General features: G+C 39.5%; 1 protein-coding gene across 6 annotated transcripts in view; it reads right to left on the bottom strand.

Moving 5' to 3' along the window:
* SPON1 (spondin 1) overlaps nucleotides 1–24,135 on the bottom strand; it is a 427,336-nt gene that overhangs the window by 151,384 nt on the left and 251,817 nt on the right. For all 6 annotated transcript variants that reach the window (XM_072039262.1, XM_072039264.1, XM_072039263.1 and 3 more), the window contains one exon: nucleotides 23,191–23,297. In XM_072039262.1, the coding sequence (XP_071895363.1) occupies nucleotides 23,191–23,297 (107 nt within the window). The remainder of the gene's footprint in view (nucleotides 1–23,190; nucleotides 23,298–24,135) is intronic.

Here is a 24,135-nt window from a genome sequence, read left to right as displayed (position 1 = left end):
GCAAAATCTTTTTGAACAGTATTACCATATGAAATCCCTTCAAAAACTCTGGTTTCCTAATGCAGCCAACCCTATCCAACCATCCTCATCAGAAACAGGAAATTACTCTAAAGATTTAACTTGCTTTTTTCACCTTGGCACATAAAGGTTTGAAGAGCGCCAGTTGACTATTGCCCAAGAGAATGCCCCAGTGTAAGCGACAGAGTGCACAAATCAGCACAAGTAAACTGGAAGGGGACTTCTTGTGACGTTTTGCACAGAAGTTGCAAGTTGCTCCATGCCCCGCATGGCAAATGGTTGAAGGCTTCACGCTTCAGTTCACGTTCAGTCTACACAGCTCATTTTACAACATTTGAAATAACGTCACAATTTTGACCAAGACTGAAAATTTTAGTTTTGAGGAAATTTTTGGCTCATCCCAACATATAATTTAGTGAGGACCTAAATCTAGAGTAAATTTACTGAGGTCAGAGGCTGTACTGAACAGTTCAGCACACTAACTTTTGTGTTGTTTTTTGTTTGTTTGTTTTGTGTTTGTTTCTGTTACATTCAGGTGGTAGCTAAAAAACCGAACTTGCTTTTCAATGCAATCAGGGTTTGTTTATGGACTAAATACAGCTTGCATTTGGAAGCATGAAATGAGCACATGGGAAAGGATTGATTTTATGAACACTTAGTCAAATGGCAATGAGGAAATACTACTTTTGCAATTCTGTTCTGAGGATTAAGACGCAGAACCATCCTACCGCAGCCCTGAGACAGAGTAACAACCAGCAGCGATGACAGGGATGCCGAGCAAGGCTGTGCCGTGGCAATCCCTTGCTGGCAGAGGCCCCACAGGAACAGTCAGCATTAATCAGAGCAGTCCTCTAGCTGCAGTTCCATCACCTGAGCCAAGACCAACCCAAAACTGCACGATTACAGTGCTAACATACCTGTTTCAGAAAAGACTAACCACGATAAATTCAATGAAGATAACTGGAGCGTTTGCTGGGTAATGCTTTCACAGAGGGATTCTTTCATACTCAGTGTTACTGTCAAACTATTTCCGTATGAATATTAGTCACTTGGCAAAAAATAACCACTGTTTCAAACTGGTAAGTAGTTCTGGCAGGGAAAAGTTAACATTTGATATGTGGTGTCTCAGCTGCTTTCACCTTGGGAGAAGTGTTGTTTGCTGAAAGTGATGTTTTATAAAAAGTCAACCTCGCAAACCATCAAGGATTTTTATAAAACAATCCTAAAGCAGTATACGTTTTAGGATTTTGCACATTTCTTTTGCAGTCACTACAGTTAGGACCATTCATTTAAGCTTATAATATTCACACATTTCTAAAAAACAACCTCTTGCTCTTCCCTGAGAATATTTCCTGCCATTTTGTCTAGTCATATATAACACAATTAGCCACTTCATATATAAGAACCTATTTTAGTCTGATTTTCTAGACACATAAAAGACATTTGGAAGTTGTGCAAAGAAAGAAAAGTTTTTCACAGCCTCATAAAATAAAGTGGGATAAAATATAGCAATGTGGATAAAGCACTCAGTTGGAACTCACGAATGTGAGCCTCACTGCTGAGCAACCTCTCTCAAATCACTTCAGTGTGGTCTGTTTCCCAATTGCTAGTGGAGATACAGACACTGAGCTCCTTTTCCAAAACAGTATGTGCAATGCTCTTTAAAAACGTACCTATTATTATCCTTAACAGCTTGTCATGCCTCAAATTGACCTCAGACGTCATAAACAGAAGTTCTTCAGGAGATTAAATATGAGATGTCAGATACTCAGCCTATGTTGTGCCATACCGATAGCTCAAACTGGATGGAAAAGTACTTTAGAGAATCAACTAGGAATTCAAGTTAGGTGAATCCAGGGAAGCTAGGGATTGCCCCAAGTACCACCCTTCTGTCTCACTTTGGTAAAATGAACAGCCCACTTCAGCCAAAGATCTCCCAGCTTGTTGCACTGATGCCCACAGAACCCAGCAGGCAGAACAAAACCAAGTCTGGCAGAGCTCCAGTTTGAGAATTACATCTTTTACAGCTGAGGATGCTCTGACAGCATACTAAGGAATAATTACTTTTAAAATTGAAATTACTTAATTACTTTTAAAATTGAAATTTAAGTACTGCTAGGAATAAGGACCTTGTTTTGCAAAATATATTTGGATTCTGATTGTCATGCACACTGGTCTAAGAAGGAAAACCTTATTCACATCTTTATCTTGCAAAAGCTGAAAGGCATTATAGTTGAGCATGCTCTGGGACCAACATTTAAGACCCCACTTCTGAAATGCAAGATGCAGATTCCCATGTCCATCCTGAATCTAGCTGCTCACTAAAAGCGTGAACTTTGCCAAAAAAAGAGTAACTTTCAGCCACTCTCTTCTCTGATCCGTTCTACCTCACGTATGTTCTCACTGAACCGAGGGAAGAACTGTCTCTACAGTCAGGTGATGAAAGCACTGATGTGTTTTCAAATCACTGCTCCATTTCAAGGACTCTCTCTCCAAGTTGTGAAGCCAGTCTTCTCACTCGGACAGCAGGGAAGTATTTTACTCTTTCTACAAAGCAAAGAGGAAAAGACTGAGAAATTAACCCTGAAGCTGACTGTTCCTGCATGTAGGAGCACTCCTTGGGGCTGCAAAACACCCTGGTGGAATCCGTGTTCTAGACGACTCAAAACATTTGTCCCTCCACCCAGATTCAAAGTCTTTTGTCACTTCTGACAGACCTCTTCCTCTGACTAGAAACCATGTCTTGGATGAAAAAATTCCCTCCAGTCAAACAATTGTGAAAATTGATACATAGCATTAAAAGGGTCACTATACTGGCATTTTTATTCTGGTGACACAAGATTGAAATGTTTCCCCCAAAAACTGTAAGTCCCCTCTAGCACTGGTTTGCCAGCCCAGGATTGAGATCCACGTCAGTTCTAACAGTGATAACTTAAAAACTTAAAAATGTTCAATTAAAAACTGTATCAAAATTCCTCCCACATTTGTTTCCAACCCCCACAAACAAACATCCTTAGCTGAAAAGGCACAAGACAGACTGAGTTTTCCCCCCAGACTTGACCTTGTATGGTGTCTTGAACTAGGGCTCATCGATAGTCTTCTCACGTCTCTGTCAGGAGATTACATTTAAGCCAGCATGAGCACTTTGCCCATGTTACTGCTGCTTATATATATATGGTGTTGCTTCTGCCAGCACCAAAAATTCATAAGAAACTTTCTGTGAATAAAAGATTAATCTCTGGTTGGCTCAGTGGGCCACTCATGCATGGAGAAGCACATACACATTTTAAAGAAAAAAAAAAAAAAAAAAGAAAGAAAATAAAAAAACCTCTAAGTATACATTACAAATTATATGTTTCCCCTACATTTGGTAAAGAATTCATTCAGATTCTTCCTGTCTGAGTATAAAACAAAGATTCATAAATGTACACTTAACTTCAGATCTTATGCTAAGCATGCACTGAAGGTCACTGATCAGAGTGCCCAGTACCTTGCAGGACTGAATCCAGCTTGAATTAGAGTTATGTTTTATGGATATGCTTGTGAAAAGCTGAAGGGCTATATGATTGCTGGGAGCACGTTTTCCTGCTGTATTTGTAAATTTAGCTAAAAATCAGCACTAGCATTTTGCCAAATCCAACACAGAGTATCTTGTCAGCAAATTCTTAATAATTTGTTGAAACTGTAGGAACCTGTTTGCACTAGTATTAGGATTTTCCCCTATTTCTGCAGCAACTGCCTTTACCTGCCTGAGCCCATGTGTTTTTTCTTCTGTCAATACATGAAATTCTTTGAACTAATATACCACTTACAAATAGTTGAAAGGATGTGCCTTCACTGGAACTAATAGATGTTTTGTTAATAAGCACCTCTAATCACCATTCAAGTCCAGTCAACAACATGCTTAGAATTCAGCAGCCCAGAACTTCATTCACCATCAAAATAAGCTTTAAGCTCTCAAATGGATGAGAAATGCAAACAACTGAAAACCTGAAATCCTCTTGTTCGTAACAAGAGAGAGAAAACGTGATCCAGTCCTAAATCCACCGTTCACGTCCTCACTTCTGGAAAGCTTAAGTAAAAACAGACAAGGAAATCTGAATTTCACGTAACAGGAAGCAAGCACACGTGCTGGGTATCGTCACCTCCCAATTCCTGCGTTTCAGCATTTTGGTAACGTTGGTATTCAGTGATGCTGCTGAGGGTGTAACCCTTCCCTTTGAAATGAATTACACGAGGAATCCTTTGATAAGATTATCATTTATGTACCACTGCCACAACTGTATAATAACAGTATCTTTAGCACAGTAATGAGCTGTACACAAGCAATGGGAGTGCCAGGGAAATATTTGCTGTGGACTCGCACAGAAGACATGGACGTTCCTTATCTTCTGCTCACACAGGCACTTCTCATTTACATTTCTGTGGCAAGAACTCCAGGTTCCCTGCCAATTTAATTTGCGACTGTTACTCAGGAACTGGCCTTTTCCTTCAGCACAACATCTCAGATAAGAACCCAGTTGCAAGACCAGCTGATCAAAGGAAAAGGAATGGTAAATGCAAGGAGACACATAAAACACCAGGTAAGGAAGAAATTATCCAGTGGCTAGTCAAACCACATACGTAGCTCTCCTACTGCAGCCACCTCTGTGTCTCAGTTCTTCCTGCAGAGCGATGATAACAGCCTTCCTTCTTCCCCAGCCACTCTGTTTGCATTTGTCAGAGCATTAATTGTCAGGCAAAGGAACCTTTTCTAACCATCACCAACTGCAACACTGCTTAAACCTAGATGGGGCTTCCTTTCCAGTACAGTCAATAATGGTATTGTAGAGATGACATTCTCCTACAATATGATACAATATTGGGGAGTAAAGTACAAAGGTAAGACCTCTTCTGCTGCTAGGTACATCGGAACTGATGAAAGTCATTTGAAATACATAGTAAAGTCTGCATGTTTTCCTGGATCAGCATTTCTCAGTTACTTACTCTGTTCAGGCATTTCATTTATCCTTCATTTTAGAAAGTATTACACCACTCAGCATTAAGAAGACGCTGCCAAGAATAGCTACCTCACTTGGAGCTCCTCATTTAAGTTAAGAAGGGATTTAAGGATTACAGAAAATACATATTTTTAATAGCATTATTGTCCTGCTCAACGCCGGAGCTTTGAAGCATCAGCAGGTCTGGCACACATGGTCTTCGTGAATTTCTCAGTGCCAAAATATACATCCCAACCTAGTTCAAGCGTATTCCACACAAATTCCCTCAGCCTTCAGATGGCTGTGTACAGAACATTATCTACTTCAGAGAGAGTTAATCCATTGCTAAAACCGCATTTCGAGCAGAAATACTGTTGATCTGGAACTACAGGCTTTATACAGATAAATTTAAGAAGGCTTTTACCTCCTTAGAAGAACTGACAAACCTTTTGCACAGTTACTGGCATCAGCTCAGGAATACTGCTCATAGAGAAGGGGTGCAGGAAGCTGGGCATGGTTGGTGACAGCACTGACAAGAGTTGTGAGCAATTACAAAGTCACTGGTTCTTTGTGCGCGTACGAGTGCGTGCCGGCACACCAGGCACAGCCAAGAGCTAACAATCCAGGCTATGGCTCCTTTTCTTTTTGAAATGCCACTGAACTATTAGCGTGCAGATTCTCAGATTCTCTCCTTGCTTAAAAGGCACCGCAGATCACACAGGCTATTCATGAACTATTTCTCTGTGTGCAGGTTTTTCTATAAAGCCTAATTTCACATCACCTGGAGTACCCTTCTGGTAATTGAAACGCGCTTGCTGAGAGTTTCAAGGAAGCCAGAAAGTTCTGCCTTCTCCCTTCTGGCAGGAGAGGATCTGCTTCAGAAAGACAGGCTGCAGCCAGGCAGCACTGAAGCCGTACCTTGGCGAGAAGGGGAGTCCTGTGGGCAGGCTTTCGGTTTCTTTGCAAGTAGTTGGTAGGCTCTCATTAAACTCTGCCTGCAGTCCGCACAGGTTAAGCACTGTGCCTGAATGAAAACCTCCCAAAGCCAAATATTAAAACTGAATTTGTATAAAAGCAGCGTTTTGACACTCTGCCTGAATGCTCTCTGACACAAGATGCTCAGAAAGGGTGCAAAACAATGGCAAAAGTATTATGAAAAAGAAAAGTAATTTAGTGGAATTTTTAAAGTTCTGTGTTCCCTTGACTATAACGATATATTTCATCATGGTACAAGGTGGCTGCTGGAGAGTTTTAAAATCTTCTCAAGGGAAATAAATATGTGGAAATGGATTCTGAAATAAAAAATGAATACAGAATCTTAGGAAAGATATAATAAAATCCTTCATAGCTTTGTAAATTGAAATACTGAAAAAATAACAAAAAAAATGCAACAACAGAAACTGAACTGTATCAAATTGTACTTTGTGCACAGAGTAACACTATAAGAACTGACAGCCCTTTAAGTTCCACAAAAAATAATAATATTGTGGTTTCTTGCTTTTATATTAATTCCAGGCAGGGTAAAATGATGAAGATGAGGTTTGTTCAACGTATCTCCTACTCACGAAACCCGGCATGACAATCAGAAGTATGCCTCAGTGAAAAGATTTCGTCCTAACCAAAAGGCTGAAGAAGTTCAGCAGATTTAGCAAGATTAGAGGAAAAAAGCAGCATTTTCTTACGCAGGTGTTGCTGTGTATGTAATGTTAAAATGCTACAAAATACTTGCACAGTGTAAACAGCTCCAAGGTTGGTGTTGCATTAGGATCTAAAAGAAAACTTCCCCACTCACACATCTGTACAGGGGCTCTGCACAGCTCTGCGGACACCCTGATGCCATTTAGCATCCCAAAATGCATTGAATAGTAAGTTTGCTTAGCTGTACTTCTGTATTAGCGCCTGGACCATGAATCTTGTCAAATATTTTGAGCACACCATCTTTTAAGGGAATTATTAAAGACAGTGATTTTGATTGATCTGCTTCTGAAAAGAGTTTGTGCGTCGTCAGTGCATTTCCAAGAAAAATGGTGCAGGGGACAGCAAATTCCCAAAGAATGGCATCACTGCAGGACGAAGGTGAGGCGGGCATGCCTGAAACCAGGTCCTGTGTGGAGAGCCCTGCTCCAAGGCAGAAAGGACAGGAGGGTCCCAAGGGAGAAGGTGGGCCACCACCTGCACGCATCTCTTGCCGTGACACTGCTACTCTGATTGTAAAATAAAGATCCAGGATTTATGGCACTGCCACACAAGAGCTAAAGCTGCAGGCGGATTTCAGAGCAACCCCATATATACAAACGTTAGATTAAGTCTGCGCCTCCTGATGTCTCGGCGTGTTGTTTTGAAATATAAGCTTTCTTTACGTGTGTCAACTCCATGGCTGTAAATAGACTTTCCAATTAAAAATGTGCACTCCCATCATACGGTACATGCAAATGACAGAGCACAAAAGCTTCAGAAAAAAAATATCTCAGTCTCAAAGGAATTTAATTCTCTTGAATATGTATATCAAAACTGTGAAGCTGTTTCATTTGAAATTTCATTAGGGCAAATAGAAATTCAGTGTATGCAGTTGCAGACTGAGGGGGAGTAAAGTACATTTTCTTTGGGGAAAAAAACAGCTTTTTGTGACATTCATTAAGAAACTAGAAAATTCATTTCCAAATCAGTTTGACACATAAGCAAGGAAAACTAAAACTTGCAGATCTCTAGCAACAACAATCTTCTCAGCGATATTCCATCATTGCAAAACAGGCAAACGTGTATGGCATCAAGAATAAGTAGAATGGAGTAAGTTATAACGCGGGATTTAAAGGAACAAAAACTGTATTTACTTTGGTTCTATTTCCAGTGTTTTCCTTCACAGCAAATCCAGGTGAAATACGACAGATTTCTAAAAAGATATTCCATTGTTCCAAAGACATGCTTCAAAATAAGCTGTTTCTAGTTGACTTGGTGGCCTTTCACTGAAATTTAGGCTTTGGAACTCCTCTGACTACTAACAGCACGAAGTAGGAAAATATTAGTTCACAGAGTTTCCAGTTTCATAACATAGTTTTGTCAAAATACATTTTTTTTCTGAAAATATGCTGTTTTAGTCAGTATCATGTAAAACATTTGTGTAATTCCAAATGCATTCGTAACAATCTATCCTGAAATTACATGTTTTGATTTTTCATCACCTCAGGTAGTGTTGCTTCAATATTTTATGATCTATTATAAATAATGCAATACAAGGAATAGCACGCTTCATTTTTATCTACATATAAAGTGCTGGCAACCTTTTGATTGGAAATTTCCAAGTCATTTAATTGTTGCATTAGTTAGCACAACAGTGCTAACTGTTGACAGAGAACATTTCTCATTTCAACCAGTTCCATTCCTCTGTGTTATTCAAAGACCCCTCTGTGTAGCCCTTTTTGCTACCAGCCTGAGTTGTGGAGAATAAATAATTCTTCTGTGTTGTTTGGGTCTGCCTTTCATACAGAAAGAAAAGTGACAGAAGAAAACAACAAATAACTGCAAGGCAACCAAAATTGCCTATACTTTCTGCTGATGATCTGAACTGTCTTAAGTAGGCTTGAGATATTATTGCTCATGTGCTACAGCTGGTCTGATGCTCAGTCCCAGTATACACTCCTTCTGTTCATCTATGGATGGATATTAGAGACGATTCCTTAAAATCTCAGGATCTTTGCACTCAGCTCTCCCCCACTATTCTGGTCATTGAAATACAAAGAGACAGCAACGGTCGTGATGCAAAAGAAGGCAGCAGCAGGTGTTATGCCATAAAGCATTCCTTTTTCTTTTGGCAAACAATCAATTTACAGTGGAATAAAAGAGATGAGCCCCCTCCTACTGCGCTTCTAAGAGCCATCTAAAAAGATCAACAAAACTGAGGTCCCAAACGGCTGAACTTCACCTATGCATGCTCTTAGTCGTGCTTTTCAAAGATGTAAACATTCAGAGAATTTCATGGAACTGAGCACAGAATAATAATAATGTCTACACGTGATGTTTAAATGGCAGCGTACAGAGTCTGGAAATGGACAGGCACGGTTCTAGGAGAGTCACGGTGCTTTTGTGCTCATCTCATGCACGACACGCACTGTCCACCACCACAGCACCCTGCTTAATGCACGTGGGCAATTCTACCCATAACTGAAGTTGGAAAGTAGCAGCTGGCTACTACGCTTTTTCTAGCTGTGTTTTAACTGATGTCAATGATGACAGCTTTTACCTAATGGGTAACACAAGCTCAGGTCCTGCCGCACGTTCTGGAGACTTCAACACAAAAATGATGTCATGCAATTAAGATATTGGAAAGCAAACAGAACCAACGTTTACAGCTATGGAATTAGAAGTTCCAAAATTGCAAAATAAGGCTCAAACTACCTTTTTTTGTTTGTTTTACATATATGTTAACTCTTTCTTAGTGGCAGACAAAATTGCATACAAATCTCATCATATGGAACACACACCGCAAAAAGCATCTGTAACAAGGCTACAGACAGCGATTTTGTGCAGTTTATGGGATGCGGTTCCTTTACACTTCCTTGTCTTTGTTTATGACACTTCATCTGCTCAAGGTTGAGAACACTACCTGAAGGAAAGCTTCTTTCAGTCACAGGACTTTAAACAGGTTAGGGAAGGTGTCCTGCAAGCAAGAAATATAATGGAAAATTAAGTACAGCACCAAATAGAGTGAATCCAGACAATACTGCCTTCTCTAACAAGTGAGGAAGTGTTGGTATGCAGGATTATAAACAGCTGACGCTTCCTCCTAGGTTAAGTGAGAACCTCCAGCAAATAGCTGTGAAAGTTTTGTATGTTTGTTTGTTTTGAATCTGTTCTTTTTAATCTGAGAACAGGATGCATCCAGAATCAACAGAAGTGACACAAAAGGTCTAACCCACCTATGCAAATATCAGCAGAACACGAGCAGCATGGAAGCACCAGCAATAACACAGATTTGCACTGCAGAAATTAAATATGGCCCAGCAAGTGCTTCCTAGCTCTTGAAAAGTCTTTTTCGTTTCTAAGGCTGAATTTTGGTGATATAAGAAATCTATCTCAGTGTTTAAGATCAACCACACCAGCATGAGTTTCAATGTTATTTTGAATTATTCTCAATAAATTTCTTTTACATCTTTATACACACTGATCATGCAAATTTTGTAAAAGTGTTTCAGAAAACAATCCTCTGAAGCATGCCACTGTAAAAAGACTTTAAAAACGAAATATAAAAAATGTTGTCTCAAAAGGAGGGAAAACAACTTCCAATGGCCACATATGAAGTAAAAACTAATTTTCAGGAGATATGGACACTTTAAAAGTGATGGCTTATCTCCAGAATATGAACCATGTAATTAGAAAAGTATTAAATGAGAGGTCAGGAATCATGTTTAATAGATAAGGAGATTATTACTTCTGGGATTGTTTTATTTTTTTAAATGCACGATACTTCTGTATTACACAGAGCTCAGTAGGCATTATACCATCCACTTCACTAATCCAGAATACATATTAATGCTACTACTTCAGATTCTGCACTGGCAACAAGGAAGAACTATAGTGCAGCATGGATCCAGACCCATTTATTGGCTTAAATGATCAAGCCTAAAGTGCTAAGAGTATTTGGAGGGTTTTTTGTCATTTAAATATTGTAGTAAAACTTGATCTTTCAGGTTACATAGCAGCACAATGGCTGCCATTACCAGAACTGCTTTTAGGGACCCCACCAAACAGACAGTATTGTTCTGTGCTCTTCTTTTAAAATCCCCGTGTTATATTTTACACTCATGGCAGAAATGTTACATGTTTCACAAACATTTGTTATTTTATGCATGGACAGTATTTACACGCAAGAAGAAAGAAGACTATTTAAACATTTTTGATTCAAGCAGCAAACACTGTACGTAAGGAGCAGAACTCCTGAAGTTTAATCACAGCTGAAGTATGATTTGTGATCTTGATTAAGTTGCTTGACAGTTTATTTTTCTGTAAACTGGTTTTGATAACTCCACATTCTATAATTTTTTTTTATGGAATGTAGTTTACACAAAAACTTCAAAATCTTCAGCAGAAAGGCCGTATCAAAGCACATTTGAAAGCTGTATTACATCCATAAAGGTTCATGCAAATCTGGTAGCACTGACAACAGGAAATTTTTAGGACCAGATGCAGTAAATTTAATCAGAATATAAACGTAGTAATGATTTCTCTAAATTCATAAGAGGTTTCATCAACAGTCAAGCACCTTCATAGCAGCGACTTCAGCATTTTATCCTGACTTTGTATGTTTTCCATATTTTTATCCTTGCCCAGGTCCTTCCCACATTTACATTATTCTGGATTATTGGGCTCAGGCATAAGCAGTTTTTTGTACATCATGTGTATGGATGTAAAAATATGAACAGAACTGTTGGTGCTCCAGAAACAGCTTCCACAATGGTTATATCAGGTTTGTTATTCTCCAGAAATTATGTCAAATCTCTTTTGTACTTGGCAACAAAAAGCAAATGGGTTCAGAAACCGAAGAACATGTGGCTGTGTGCACTGTTCTTTCTGTGGAAGCTGGCAGTTGCATAACATCTGCACCACATGCAAAGCTGGCTGTTTGTTATGTTGGTTTCATACATTTTGCAACTAGTGCAATCAGATGAGCTGATTAGTGAGCATAAGATGAGCTAAAAGAAAAAAACAGGTAGATATACATATAATTTTGAGGAGGTAGTTTATAGGTATTTTTCTTCCTTAACAAAAATCCTACACAACCTCTAAGAAAAATGTTCCAAATTAGCGTTTGGAACACACAATATTTGAAAGCGAGGCTATTATATAATCCCACTGTCTAAATATATCATAACCGAATTCTAATTTATGTTTGTACTTTGGATAACCTTTGACAATGAGAAAACTAGGTTACTGCAAGAATCTCATAGAAAGCCAAGAAATTGTGTCTAGCCAGAAAAAAAAAAATACACTGGTCCTGCATGAACAACAAACAGACATTTATGATTCAAAAACCATTTATGATTATCTTAATAGTACTAGGATTTATCACAACGTGTGGGCAGACTTTCTTAACAGGTAGGATTAGCATGGGGGGGGGGGTAATTTACTAACTTTAGATTCTGGCTATATTCCTACATCTAGGGTTCCCACAATATCATGTACAGAGAGGCCAAAGCAAAAGGACCACCTATAAGAGGCAATCTGCTGCCTTAGCAACCATTTAAAATACTTCCAGAAAAAAAAAAAAAAAAAAGCTTCCAGAAAGCATTTGTCTATTAATAATATAAAATAGGTAGCTAATTTTCATAAGAAAGTGATCTATTGCTCAAAACAGGTCACAGGATAAAGTATTTATCCAGTTTCAGTATTTGTTTGCTACTTTACGTACCCTCTCTCCCCCTCTGTTCTTCTCCTCTTTAAAAAAAACAGTAGGTTAGCTAGAACAGGTTTGAGACAAACAGGCTTAAACCAAACAACATCAGGTATTATTAAGGCTGCTATGCAAGCAGGTCAGCTTTACTCATGCAATTGGGAAAAAAATGAAAAATAAATAAAGAAAGAAAGATTTAATAAGTTCCAAGAGAACAAAACCCTGATGTGTGCCTGACAAATCATGAACAAACACCAGCAATGCCCTAAGGAACCTGTACTATGCTAGTGACTGTAGCAATATATATATATTATATATATATATATATATATTATATATATATATATATAAAAAATATATTTTATCTTTAAAGTTACAGAACAGTAAGTACTAAAACTGCTTCTTATGTACCCATTCTTTTAAATGTTTCTTTTGAAAAGAAATGCAGGTCTAAAAGAGCTATGCCCACCCACATGGACAAAAAAAGAGGCAAGAGCAACAACAGTGCCTCAATTCACACAGATGAGAATAATTGGAGCCCAGTTCAATCTGTGAAGTAAACAGAAGCAGGATGAAGGCTTTTCAATTTACACCTACAGCCTACAAATTAGTAAGCAGTCTGCTAGGATGAGCTTGCCAGAGATTGCATAATAATCCTACCCACAGTGACAATGCAGGGAATGGGGAACAAAATGGTAGCTCTATACCAGCAGGGAATTTCCCTTTCTAATTACTGAGCGCTATGAAAAGCATTCTCGAGAGCCAAACGCTGGCTTTTATGAAACTGGATCCGGAATTTCTTGCTACTCTTGATTTATTTTCATAGGAAAATTAGTTTTTAATACACTGCTGTTTTAATAATCAAAAGTAACTACACAGACAAAATACAAAATACTGTCCAGCAAATAGTTATTTGGAAAAATTAATTAAAAAAATCTTGTACAGAAAATCCAACAGGTTACCAGCAATAACGGTGTCTTGAAATGTCTTGCCCCTATAGGTATTCACTTGTCTGTACAAATTGAAATCAAAAGTGCCTAGGTCAGAAAACACTGCTTGTGCTGCCCTTGTAGCGTACATTCACAGCCTGCCCCTTACAGAGCCATCAGAAAAGACAAGTGGAAGATGCCATTTGCAGTTTCTCTCAGTAACTGCAAAGGGCAACGGAATGGGGAGGGAGGGGGGTAGCTGAAGATAAAGAGTGAGAAAATAAAACACTACCCAGCTGTGGGGAGTGTAATTACTTACAAGTAACTGTCCTGTCCCCTGTCAGTGACTGCTGGTAGGTATATTTACACTGGGGGTGACTCCCAGCAACAGCTCCCTCCAAAAACACTTGGAGGAGAAGTCAGGAGTCATTTCGGGCACGACTATAATGGCAAGTGGCGCATCATTTCAGGACTGGTCTCAGTAGTGAGACTGTATCTAAAAATGCCTGTTCCCTGATCTTTCGCTTGTACAGCCAAAAACAAAACCAAACAAAATAAAAAGCTAAGAGGTTGAGGGGAGGAGGAGCAAGTTCTGCCAACACAGAAGGGAAAAACTCACCCTATTTTCAGAAATCGCTCAAAACTAAAGGAGCGAGTCTAGGACCAGGGGAGGCAGAGATCACCTTACCTCCTGCTTGGAGTAAAAGCCAGATCTCCTAGCTTTGTCTGCTGGGTAAGAGGAGAGTCTTGCATAGGATCAGGGCAATTCTGTCAGAGAGCAATTGAGCAGATGAGAAGCCAGCAATAAAAGCATGACTCTTAGAGCAGTGATGACAGCAGCCAGGTAATCCACGTGGAACGAGATGCAGGGAGCTCGCTGGGATCAGTGCACGTGGGAAACAGAAAGGGCACCGGAGAACAGACAGGACTGAACAAACGGCACCAGTGGGATGGCTCACGGGGCAGTGCCTCAAGAAACCTTTCCAAAATCATAGTTAGGTCCTAGATGAACACTGAGAACTTCTCTTACAGGACTTAACACTAACAGAAAGAAATATTTTTTAGGTGATCATCAACAGAGTTTAAGGGGATATCAAACAATTGGAGAGAACCGGAATGTGGGGTGACAGACCAGGAGAAATCCTAATGAGAGATCTCAGTCCATTTGTCCAAAGAGGCTCTTCTTTATCAGTACTTTCAGTTACGGATATCCTTAAAATCCCAGACTTCAGAAACCAGGGAGGAACAAGGCCACATTACACTGAAGCAATCCAGCACTGTGCTGGAAAGAGACAAACTCCCAAAGTCCTGCAAGAGTAGATCTGGGAGAAAAAGCAATGTTATATAGATTTTTGGTCATGGACCCCAAATAGTCTCAGTCTGGTCAGGGAAAGGAGATGTCTTAGAGCTACATTCTGGTCTTCTCTTAAAGCTTTTAAGAAAAAGAAACTGAAAAAATAAATAAAATAAAAAAAAAGGTATTTTAGTCAGAAATATGTCTGCAAAGTCTCTTGAGTAAAGGCTATCATTGAAGCAAAACATCTGATGTGTTTAAAATGAAAAGGTAGATTTTTCAGTTTTACAAGCCTTTGCCTATTCTGAGGACATCATTGTGGATTTCCATTCAGGACTGCATGAAGTGAAAAGACTACAAGCAGTTATAAATGTGTATTAGGATAAAGTACTGAAAAGCAAACATGTTGAATGCACCAGAATCAAAATACATTAATTTCCCTGAAGAAATCTTGCATCACTGTCACTGTAAGACAAAACAGCAATATTGTTCATCATTACCTGGCTTTTATGTCCTGTGGTACACGGAGAGGAATTCAGGCCATAGTCCACACACACCGCTCTGACGTAGAGTAAATACACTGATCAGATGAGTAATGATCCTGGGTTGTTAGGTCATGAGAAAGAGCTATCACAGCAGAGAGAATAATCAATTACACCTATTCAGGACAGCAATGGAAGCTGAAACAGTATCCCTTAGCAAACACTGAGAGGTTCCTACCATCCGCAGAGAGGGAACAGTTGCAAAGGAGGATGAGTGCCAGGGCAGACCGCAATCTAGGTCTAAGAAGGGCACACATGCAGTGGGGAATAATGAAAGCTAAATACATGGTCACTGTGGTAATGCAAAATTGCCTGCTGAATTCAGAAAGTGATCTCAAGACAAATGGCACAGCAAACAGCAGGTTCCAGCTGGTAGCAGTGAGTTCAGCAGTGAGTTGTGATGAGAGCTGACTTGCCTCATGACCAGAGTCCAGGGAACTGAAGATCTCTAATATGGTCTGAAGTGCAGCTAAAAGGTTTTCTCTGTAACAGACATTCATGAATCAGTGAGACAGACAAATTCCTAAATTTGTAAGAGCTATTTCCAATCCTAAACCACCAGAAACTCTCTGCAGGCACTCAAGACCATTAATTAAAGAACACAAACAAAGCACCACTTAAATTTAACTGGGAGACCTCTTACTGGTGCACGTGTTCCTTTCTGGAGACTCTAGAGGACTGAAAGCAGGATTTTCTTTAAAGAGGGGAAATGTCCATACAGCCTGGAGAAACTGCCAAGTTGAGCCTCAGTCTCTACCATCACCTCCACCCCTCCTACCTTCCCCCCTGCAAACACTTGAAGGAAAAAGGAAGCACAACATGAGAGAAGGCTTTCAAGTACTTCTATAATTTTGCACTTCTGCACTCTACTCATCGTAGTCTGGCAGCTGGCAGTACTTATCTGAAGAGAAGCATCAAAACGAGCACGTTTCCCCACAACGTCCATTCCTTTTAAAAACCCTGTATCAGTCTGTATGCATGACTGTCCAGATCCATAACTTATCATAACTAGGATTGCAGGCAGCAATAGCTGAAGAAGTCCAGATCACGAGGGAATAGCTGATAAAAGCTCTGCAACCTGATGCAAAGTGGAAGTGCAAAGAACAGACACTTGCTCCGAGGTCCTGCTGATTGGAATTGACACACTGAAGGTTTTCTGATGCTGCAGAACAGCAAATAACTGCAACAGGGGTAAGTCACGGAGCATTAAAGAAAAATAATAACAGCTAAGGACATAACAGTGGTGATCTAGCTCAGCAGAGCCACAAAGAATCAAAATAATTGCTGAGAGCCTTAGATGAAGCTGGCAAATAATGAGACAAAAAGGGAAATCCAGGAAGGAAAGCCTGACGGCAACAGTAGGAGTAAGGAAAAAGATGCTGAACAGAAGTTTCAATGAAAACAGAGCCCAGATACACAGTTCTAGCCCATTTAGCCTATGCTAACTGCAAAGCATCTGGCTATTGCCACTGGGTTAAATGTCTGCTAAAATTTCTTTCTTCGGACGGTGACTCATCTATCTGACACTGGAGCAACGATGCCTTCGGTAGGTTACCTGGGCTGGAGGAAAGGGGTATTTAAAACACCTTCCTTGAGAGTCACTGGGATGGATGTGTCCTCTTCAGCACTGCCTGGCGGGGAAGAACACACAGCTTCTGCTCACAGACAGAAGAGAGCCAGTGGGATCTGCACGCATCAGACGCATCAAAACTGGCTGTGGGTCTGGAAGCAAGATCTGTACAGAGGACTCCTGTAAAGCATTAAATGGTCCCAAGAGGCTAAGAAGGGGACTCCCACTGCTCATGCATGTGACAAGCAGTCTGGAGTCTCCGAGGCAGACAAGGACAGTGCTTCCAGTGTCATTTCCTCCCTTCACATCTTCCCACATAGGCGGGAGCTGATTTGTTAAGCACCAATGCCAAATTCCAGGAAACAATTATCTAATGAGTCTCTTCAGGAGCCTCCTAGGACCAGAAAGTCTTGCTAATCCAAGGCAGAGAATAATCTAGTAGATATTCTTTTCCATGGGAGATTTAAGTAGGCAGCTCTAATACCTTACCATGACACAGGCTGGCACTGCAGAGGTAGACAGCATGCACTGGCAGGCTGCAAGGCAGGGGAAAAGTTACACTTGAGACAACCTGACTCTGATAAGCCTTGGATCCTGCAGTTTTAGCTAATGTATCTCAAGAGGCATGTTTTCTGTTTTTTTTGTTTGTTTATTTCTTGTTCACCTCTCCCCACCCCAGGGGAGCAGGCAGTTGTGGTTTGTTTTTTGTTTTTTTTTTTTTTTGAAAGCACAACTTGAAATATCAACAAATAAAATATTTGTAAATAAGTACATGTAATTACTATCGCAGAGCTGTTCTTCTGCAAGTGCCTGATGCTCACCACTCTTCTTTTATATGATAATCTTTTATTGTCTGAAGCAAGACACAGCAATTTTTAACCAAAACCTTGCCAGTAAGTGGTTCAGGTTACAGTTCTTCCAGTGTACCAGTCCTTTTTATATGTAATTGAACTCAAAGGGTTCATTCACATTTTCTAATCACTGGAACTTGCTGTGACAGATACTCAAGGATTAAATATAAGCTTTGAAAAAAAAAAAAAGTATCATGATATGAGAGTCAGGGAGCTCTAGAAAATGTGTGAAAGTTTCCATCAAGGACAACCAATTCCATCCTACACAAAACAGGAGCTAAGGCTTATTTTACATTTTTTAATTTATTTTTTTTTTGGTCTAGAATAATGTGCACAATGATTCTTGTGCAATAACTGCAAGGAAAGATTGGATTTTAGCAGAAAATCAGGAATACTGTGGCAAATTGAAAAGACCAGGAGACATAAATATAACATTTAATTTTTCAAAATTCATCTCTCCTTTCTCAGGCTCCAAATCATATACCTGGCACATTCTGACTCTTTCATCTTTAACACATTCCTGTAATAGCATTGGATCATGCATTTAATGACTGTATACAGCTGTTTCGCATTGATTTATCTCCTGCTGATGGCAGAACTGCTGATCAAAACTTCAGAAAGAGAATTTTCATTTAGGGGCTTGGATGCAACTGCACCCCCAACCCCCGCCCTTTGTATGGGGGTGTTACAGCAGCTGTCTCTCTTTGAAGCCAATGCACGCAGCTTTGTGTCCTTCTCTTTCTGATAAACATGAACTAGTTATACATGTGGTGGCCACATAATTACTGGGTTTAAAGGCATAAGGAAATAAATAGTGTCCATCCTTTTCTTACTCCCCTCCCCCCCAACCTCACCTGTCACTCCAGGATTACATATCCCGATGTCTGAACCCTCCTTCATGAAAATCCTGAACAATTCTTCAAGTTTGAAGTTTTAATTAGATAGGGACAACACACTGTCATTCACTGGTGTGAGGAACCTTTACCACTAAACTTAAACGATATGGTTTTAGTATAAACTGAAAATTAATCCCACATGATTTGCAAGCCACCAGATGATTGAGCTTTCACATCAAATCAGAGTAAAAAATCATTACTTCCATATGCTTACGAGCAGTAAGACGGTTGACTGTTCCAGCGATAACACGCTGGGAAAGTGAAACAGCTAGCAGAGTTTTGAGCAAAGCAACATCATTTCATACATCTCAGAATAAGCCATTTACTCATTGCCTGATGTGCTCAACGTGGGATATAAGGTTAAAAAAATATACAGTTGAGTGCAACATCAAGATGGCAAGTGTAGCTTAATATTAATAATAAAAAGCTTCATAATTAATTGCAGTGTTTTTTAAATATAAACTAATTTTGAATATAAATACATAAACTAGTAAATCATGACACAGTGCTAGAAGCCTTTTTACACTGCTTTCAAAACGCAGCATCACCTGCTTAAAAAGACACAAGATTCCTGTAAAATGCCAGAACACAGCAACTGAGGATCTGCTTTTCTGAGAGCTTGTAAAAATACCTTTTAATCTAAAAGCTTTGGTAAGCACTTTAGTCAGCTGAACAGCATCAAAAGAAATGATCACCATTCAGCAAACAAAGGAACAAAGACAAATGTTTGGGGCAGTTCAGGGTAAACCTAGACAAGGAGGACTTAGGATAAAAGACCACTTACCTTACTTATCTACTACTGCTCCAACTTTCCTTACATGTTTTCTGCTTTAGCACACACCCCCAGCTTTTATGTATGTCCTGTTTTTAATGAAACCTTCACTCTTGCTCCTGTTGTGCCTATGTATGTTCTTACATTGCTTCTTGGTATGTTCTTACATTCATTCTAGAGCACAGAAAGTGAAACCCACTTATTTTCTTATCAGCTGAGCAAAGGGATAGTTTCAGGGATACTACTGTGATGAACGCTACTACATTCAGAAGTAAGATATCACAAAAACAGAGGACATCACACAAGAGCCTAATGGCTGATTATGCTCAAACAAGACAGAGAAATGTCTAATTGTGAGCCGTTGAGTCAGTTTATCACCATACATCAGAAAAACACGTCACATTTGCACAACGTTCAAGTTTTCCTTGAAATTTCCATAACACACAATATGTTGAAGGGTTTAAACACGCAACTTGGAGAGATTTTGAATGTTTTGTTGCTGTTGAACACTTCTTAAGAAAAGATTCAGAAAACATCACAACCCCCAAGACTTTCCTTGGAGTATTTATTCTTCCTCAGAGATGAAAATGAATCAGACAAGGTTCAGCACTAAACTTCTATTATTATACATTATTTACTAAACTAAATCTATTACATTGCATAATCACGCTGATTAAAATGGCCTGTATAGACACTGCTCTATAGTCTATCAGTTCTTGATTGTTGCCCCCGAGTATAATTTGCTTTTAAATTGCCTTCAAACGATTTGCAGACTGTTGCTAAACATTACAAAACAGACGGATCAGCATTCTGCACAACAGCAGTTGGGAAGGTTTGTGTAAAGAGACCAATGGGACACAATAGTCGAAGCTCTCAGAGTGCCGCACTGCACCCCCAACTTTACAATTATCACTGGTGTAAGTAAAAGCCATATTATTACATCTCCATATTTCTGTGACTGAATTTGGCATATTTAACTCCCCAGCTATATTTAGTTTAGCTACTTAATGTATGTTTGTGGGAAACAACGTGATTTTTTTTTTTTTAATCCAAGTTGTGCCCTGGGTGTGCTACAAGTACAAAGAGAAAGATGTTTGGCCTCATTAATAAAGAAATGGTAAAATCAGACCTAAAAAATCTCAGTTTTCTCAGTAAAAAACACATTTAGAATGGCGGAGTCCAAACTACACTTCTGTAAAAGTCTCTACTCTGTGACAAGTACAAAGGTAACCAAAAAAAAAAAAATAATACAGGAGAAGATACCTGTTCAACCAAGAATTTTAACAGCTTTGCTATTTATAGGATCAAGACCCTGCAGCTTAATGATTAATGAAGACTGACCGTACCTGCTGACTTGCAGTCAGACAGAAGTCAATGAGCCATGAGGAGGTTGAAAAAGGCAGAGCACAGCCCCTGCCGGGCAAACTCACGGCAGCCGGTCACTACATGTTCATCCCGTCCAAGGGGGCTCGCAGCAAAACCTGCTGCAGCACGGCCGTGACCCCAAACACCGCGTTTTTCCATACCACAGCTGTATCAGTCGCTGAGAAGGCAGTGCTTATTTAACACCCTGCTGCTCTAGCACATGCTCCTCTACGTTGTTTTGAAGCATTAGACGCAACAATCAGGTCAACGCTCAATGGCTCTGTGCAAACCCAAAGGCACGGCCCCATGGCACCTTCACCTGAGCACAGTGCCCGTGCAGGTTTTGCCCAAGAATGTCTTTTTTTGTGATTGGAAAGTAGCATGCACAGACTGGAAAATACAGTGGGTTATGTTCTCTGAGGGCAGGGAAGGAAAAAACAGTCTTAGGTTTGTCAGCCTCGGGTTCCTTCAATCCTGGCTACGCTACAAAGTCTTGCTACTATAAATGAAGCACTTTGCTTCATGCGGTGCGTTTTATGTTCCTTGCTCTGTTGTGATTATTATTTGAACAGTAAATACGTTTCCTTGTGGAGGCAGAGCTTTATTCCAGTAGCCCAGAACTTGCATCCAGACTTTTGCCACTATTTAGCAGTTTTCAGCAAGTTCTGTTCCATTAGCTAATTCATTGAGTAACGTGTTCTCCATCTGAGCACTGGAAATACAGAACTGCAAATGGCATGCAAGTGATGCTACACATCGTATTCGGTAAAACTGTTTAGACACCGTTAGGATCTTCGTGTTACAAAGCAAACAGTGCAAACTTCTGCACTAAGCTTGCCTATTCCTCTTCCAGTAACGAGCACCTAACCATGATCCAAGAGACATCAGTATTTATCACTGTAAGCATTCATTGGATATTTAAACAAAATTCTTCAACCTGCATGAACGCAGGCAGGACTGGCAGGCACTATCTAAATGAGCTTCAGTTAATTGCGCTAATGTCGGACCAGTACAGTGAGTACTGCCTGCCCCACAGACATACAAATTTAGTTGCACATAAAATTTGAAACTCTCCTCTGCCAATTAGAATACCAATTTCAGATTGCAATCCGTATAATAAAGCTAATTAAACAACCTTTCCTCCACTGAGATCCATTAGGCTTTTTATGTTTTGATCTATTTAGAATTTCCATTTGCCTCCCACTCTCTGCTGACTTGAAAATTCCTCTGTGTTTCAGGAAAGCTTAGTGAGTTTCTCACTTTATTATGAGTTAGACATACATCTGGCCATAAAGGAAAAACTCCGGCCAAGTCTTTCCCATTAGCCATGCTACAGAGACATTAACAACTGAAACAGAGAAATTATTGGTGACAAGTTTCTTTCTAAAACTGATGAAGCACACCATTTCTACTTCTTAGCATCAGCTGAGGCTTTAACGCTGGTTTACTTTAAAAAAAAAACAAAACAAAACAAAAACTGTTCATATTAAACAGATTTCTCTTACATAATATTAGGAAAACATTTAGTTTTAAGGAAGGTAGAATTATTCCAATATCAAATACATTATCATTTGTTCCAGGTTTTCTTAGAAAGCATATGAAAGCTAGAAAGAGGCCTCTAGACAAACTAGATAGGAAAACAAATACTCAAATAGGTATTGAGTTTGCACAGCATATTTGCTATAAACAAGACACAGAAGACCTTTAGGAAGAGATGCTAGCATTATGCTGATTTCTGTCCTCCTGTAGCTCACCAAAGTAAAACCTTTGAGTATTTCTCTTGAACACACAGAGGTGCTTCTTAGTGGCAAACAACATATTTTACATATAAATTGTTATTGAAATTACTATCAGTATTATTAACCATTCTGTAAACTATAATCAGTACCATGTACAACGTTGCTAAATTTGGAAACAAACAGCAAACAATACCTCATCTGAGAATCTTGGGCAACAACAAATCTACACAATTTCTATCCATTTTCATAAATATATTGTGTATTCTCAATTTCCGGATTTTTTTTCATGCAATGTGAATCGAAATAAACAGAAATACTATTTTGTGAATCACCGCTCTGGGTTCCAATCCTTTGATAATGCTAAACAACATTTCATCCCACTGAATGTGTTCGTTAAGTAAAGTACTACTAAGCATCATAAAACAGCAGAACCTAATTTATGACTGATAAAACAATCATTACAGCTGTGGCAAGCACACTTCGCAGAAGGGTAATCTACATCTGAAAGAACAGAAATAGCTAGGCAAAGAAACACAAAAAGCAAAACAAATAAAATACATTTCATGCTCCCTTTGGATAACAAATTCAGGCTCTAGTTCAAATATTTTATGCACGTGCTTAACTTGAAAAGTGTAGGAAGGCAAGTTGAAGTCAAGGTATAAAAGCCTTGACCTCTTGAAGAGATTGCATAGAATATAAAATACATTATTCTGTTCTCATGTCAGCATCCACCAATATTTGTGCTTACTTAAGCATATTCTGCATTCTCTTGTGCAAATAATAGCTCCCTATGAGCCCAGCATACAGTAAGACAGACTCCTAGCAGTACAGGTCAGGGAAAGATCTCTCACCTGAAAAGTCCCTGCATGGTCTTCTTCTTTGTCACCTTCTTTTCCTTCCTTGAGAGCAATCAATGTGAACCCTCGAAAGTACGCAGGAGTGGCAGCAGAAAGTGTCACTGAAATATAAGAAACAAAGAAAACATACTATTAGTTGTGAAGGCAGACACATGTATATAATTTTTCAGTTCAACGTGAAATGTGTGTGTTTTAAATTGGTATTAACAAAAGCTAGAGCACTAACAACATGGAGCAGAGCCAGCCAGAACACAAAAATCTTCAGTCCAAGTTTCCACATAAACTGAAAAGCACTGGCAGAGTACTGATGTGAAATCTCCCAGCTATTTTTTCATGCCCTCTTTTTTTCCCCACAGAGATTGCTCATCTGTTCAGCTCTACAGGAGGTTGTGTTGTTTGTTGTTGTTGTTGATGATGATGCCTTTTTGTTATTGTTTTGTTCTTATGCAAAGAAATATCTTCTGAAACATTTGGCTTCAGCTTTTGTCCTGCTTTGAGCACAGACGAGGATCTAGGCATTAGTACACGAAAAGTTTCTTTGACTCTAAAGCAACGTGACCATATCACGTGCCTCAGCTTAACTAGCCAGAGGTGCTAGCTTTAAAACTATCCTTCATCTTCTTCGTCCTTTATCCTGCTTCTTCCTCAGGGCAGAACAGGACACAAAGTTGAACTCCTGGGTAAAACCGACGTCTATGGCTGTGCTGCCAAAGCATCCTACGTGTCAGCACAACACCTATCTTCACACTCCGATCCTGACCACGACAGTGTTGTTGACTAGAGCTGCTAGCAGAGAAGAAATAGTGTAACACTGCCTGTTCTGATTTTACTATGCTCGGCATCGGGACTGCATCCCTCGTGTTCTGGTGGTGCAAAACACCTTTGTATGATCTTACTATTTGCCACCGCCATCACCTAAGCATCACCTGAGCTTCCCGT

The sequence above is a fragment of the Anas platyrhynchos genome, chromosome 5, assembly GCF_047663525.1.
Source record: "Anas platyrhynchos isolate ZD024472 breed Pekin duck chromosome 5, IASCAAS_PekinDuck_T2T, whole genome shotgun sequence".
Classification (NCBI taxonomy): domain Eukaryota; kingdom Metazoa; phylum Chordata; class Aves; order Anseriformes; family Anatidae; genus Anas; species Anas platyrhynchos.
The sequence above is the reverse complement of the archived record's forward strand: the minus strand, read 5'-3'. Positions and strand labels throughout refer to the sequence as shown.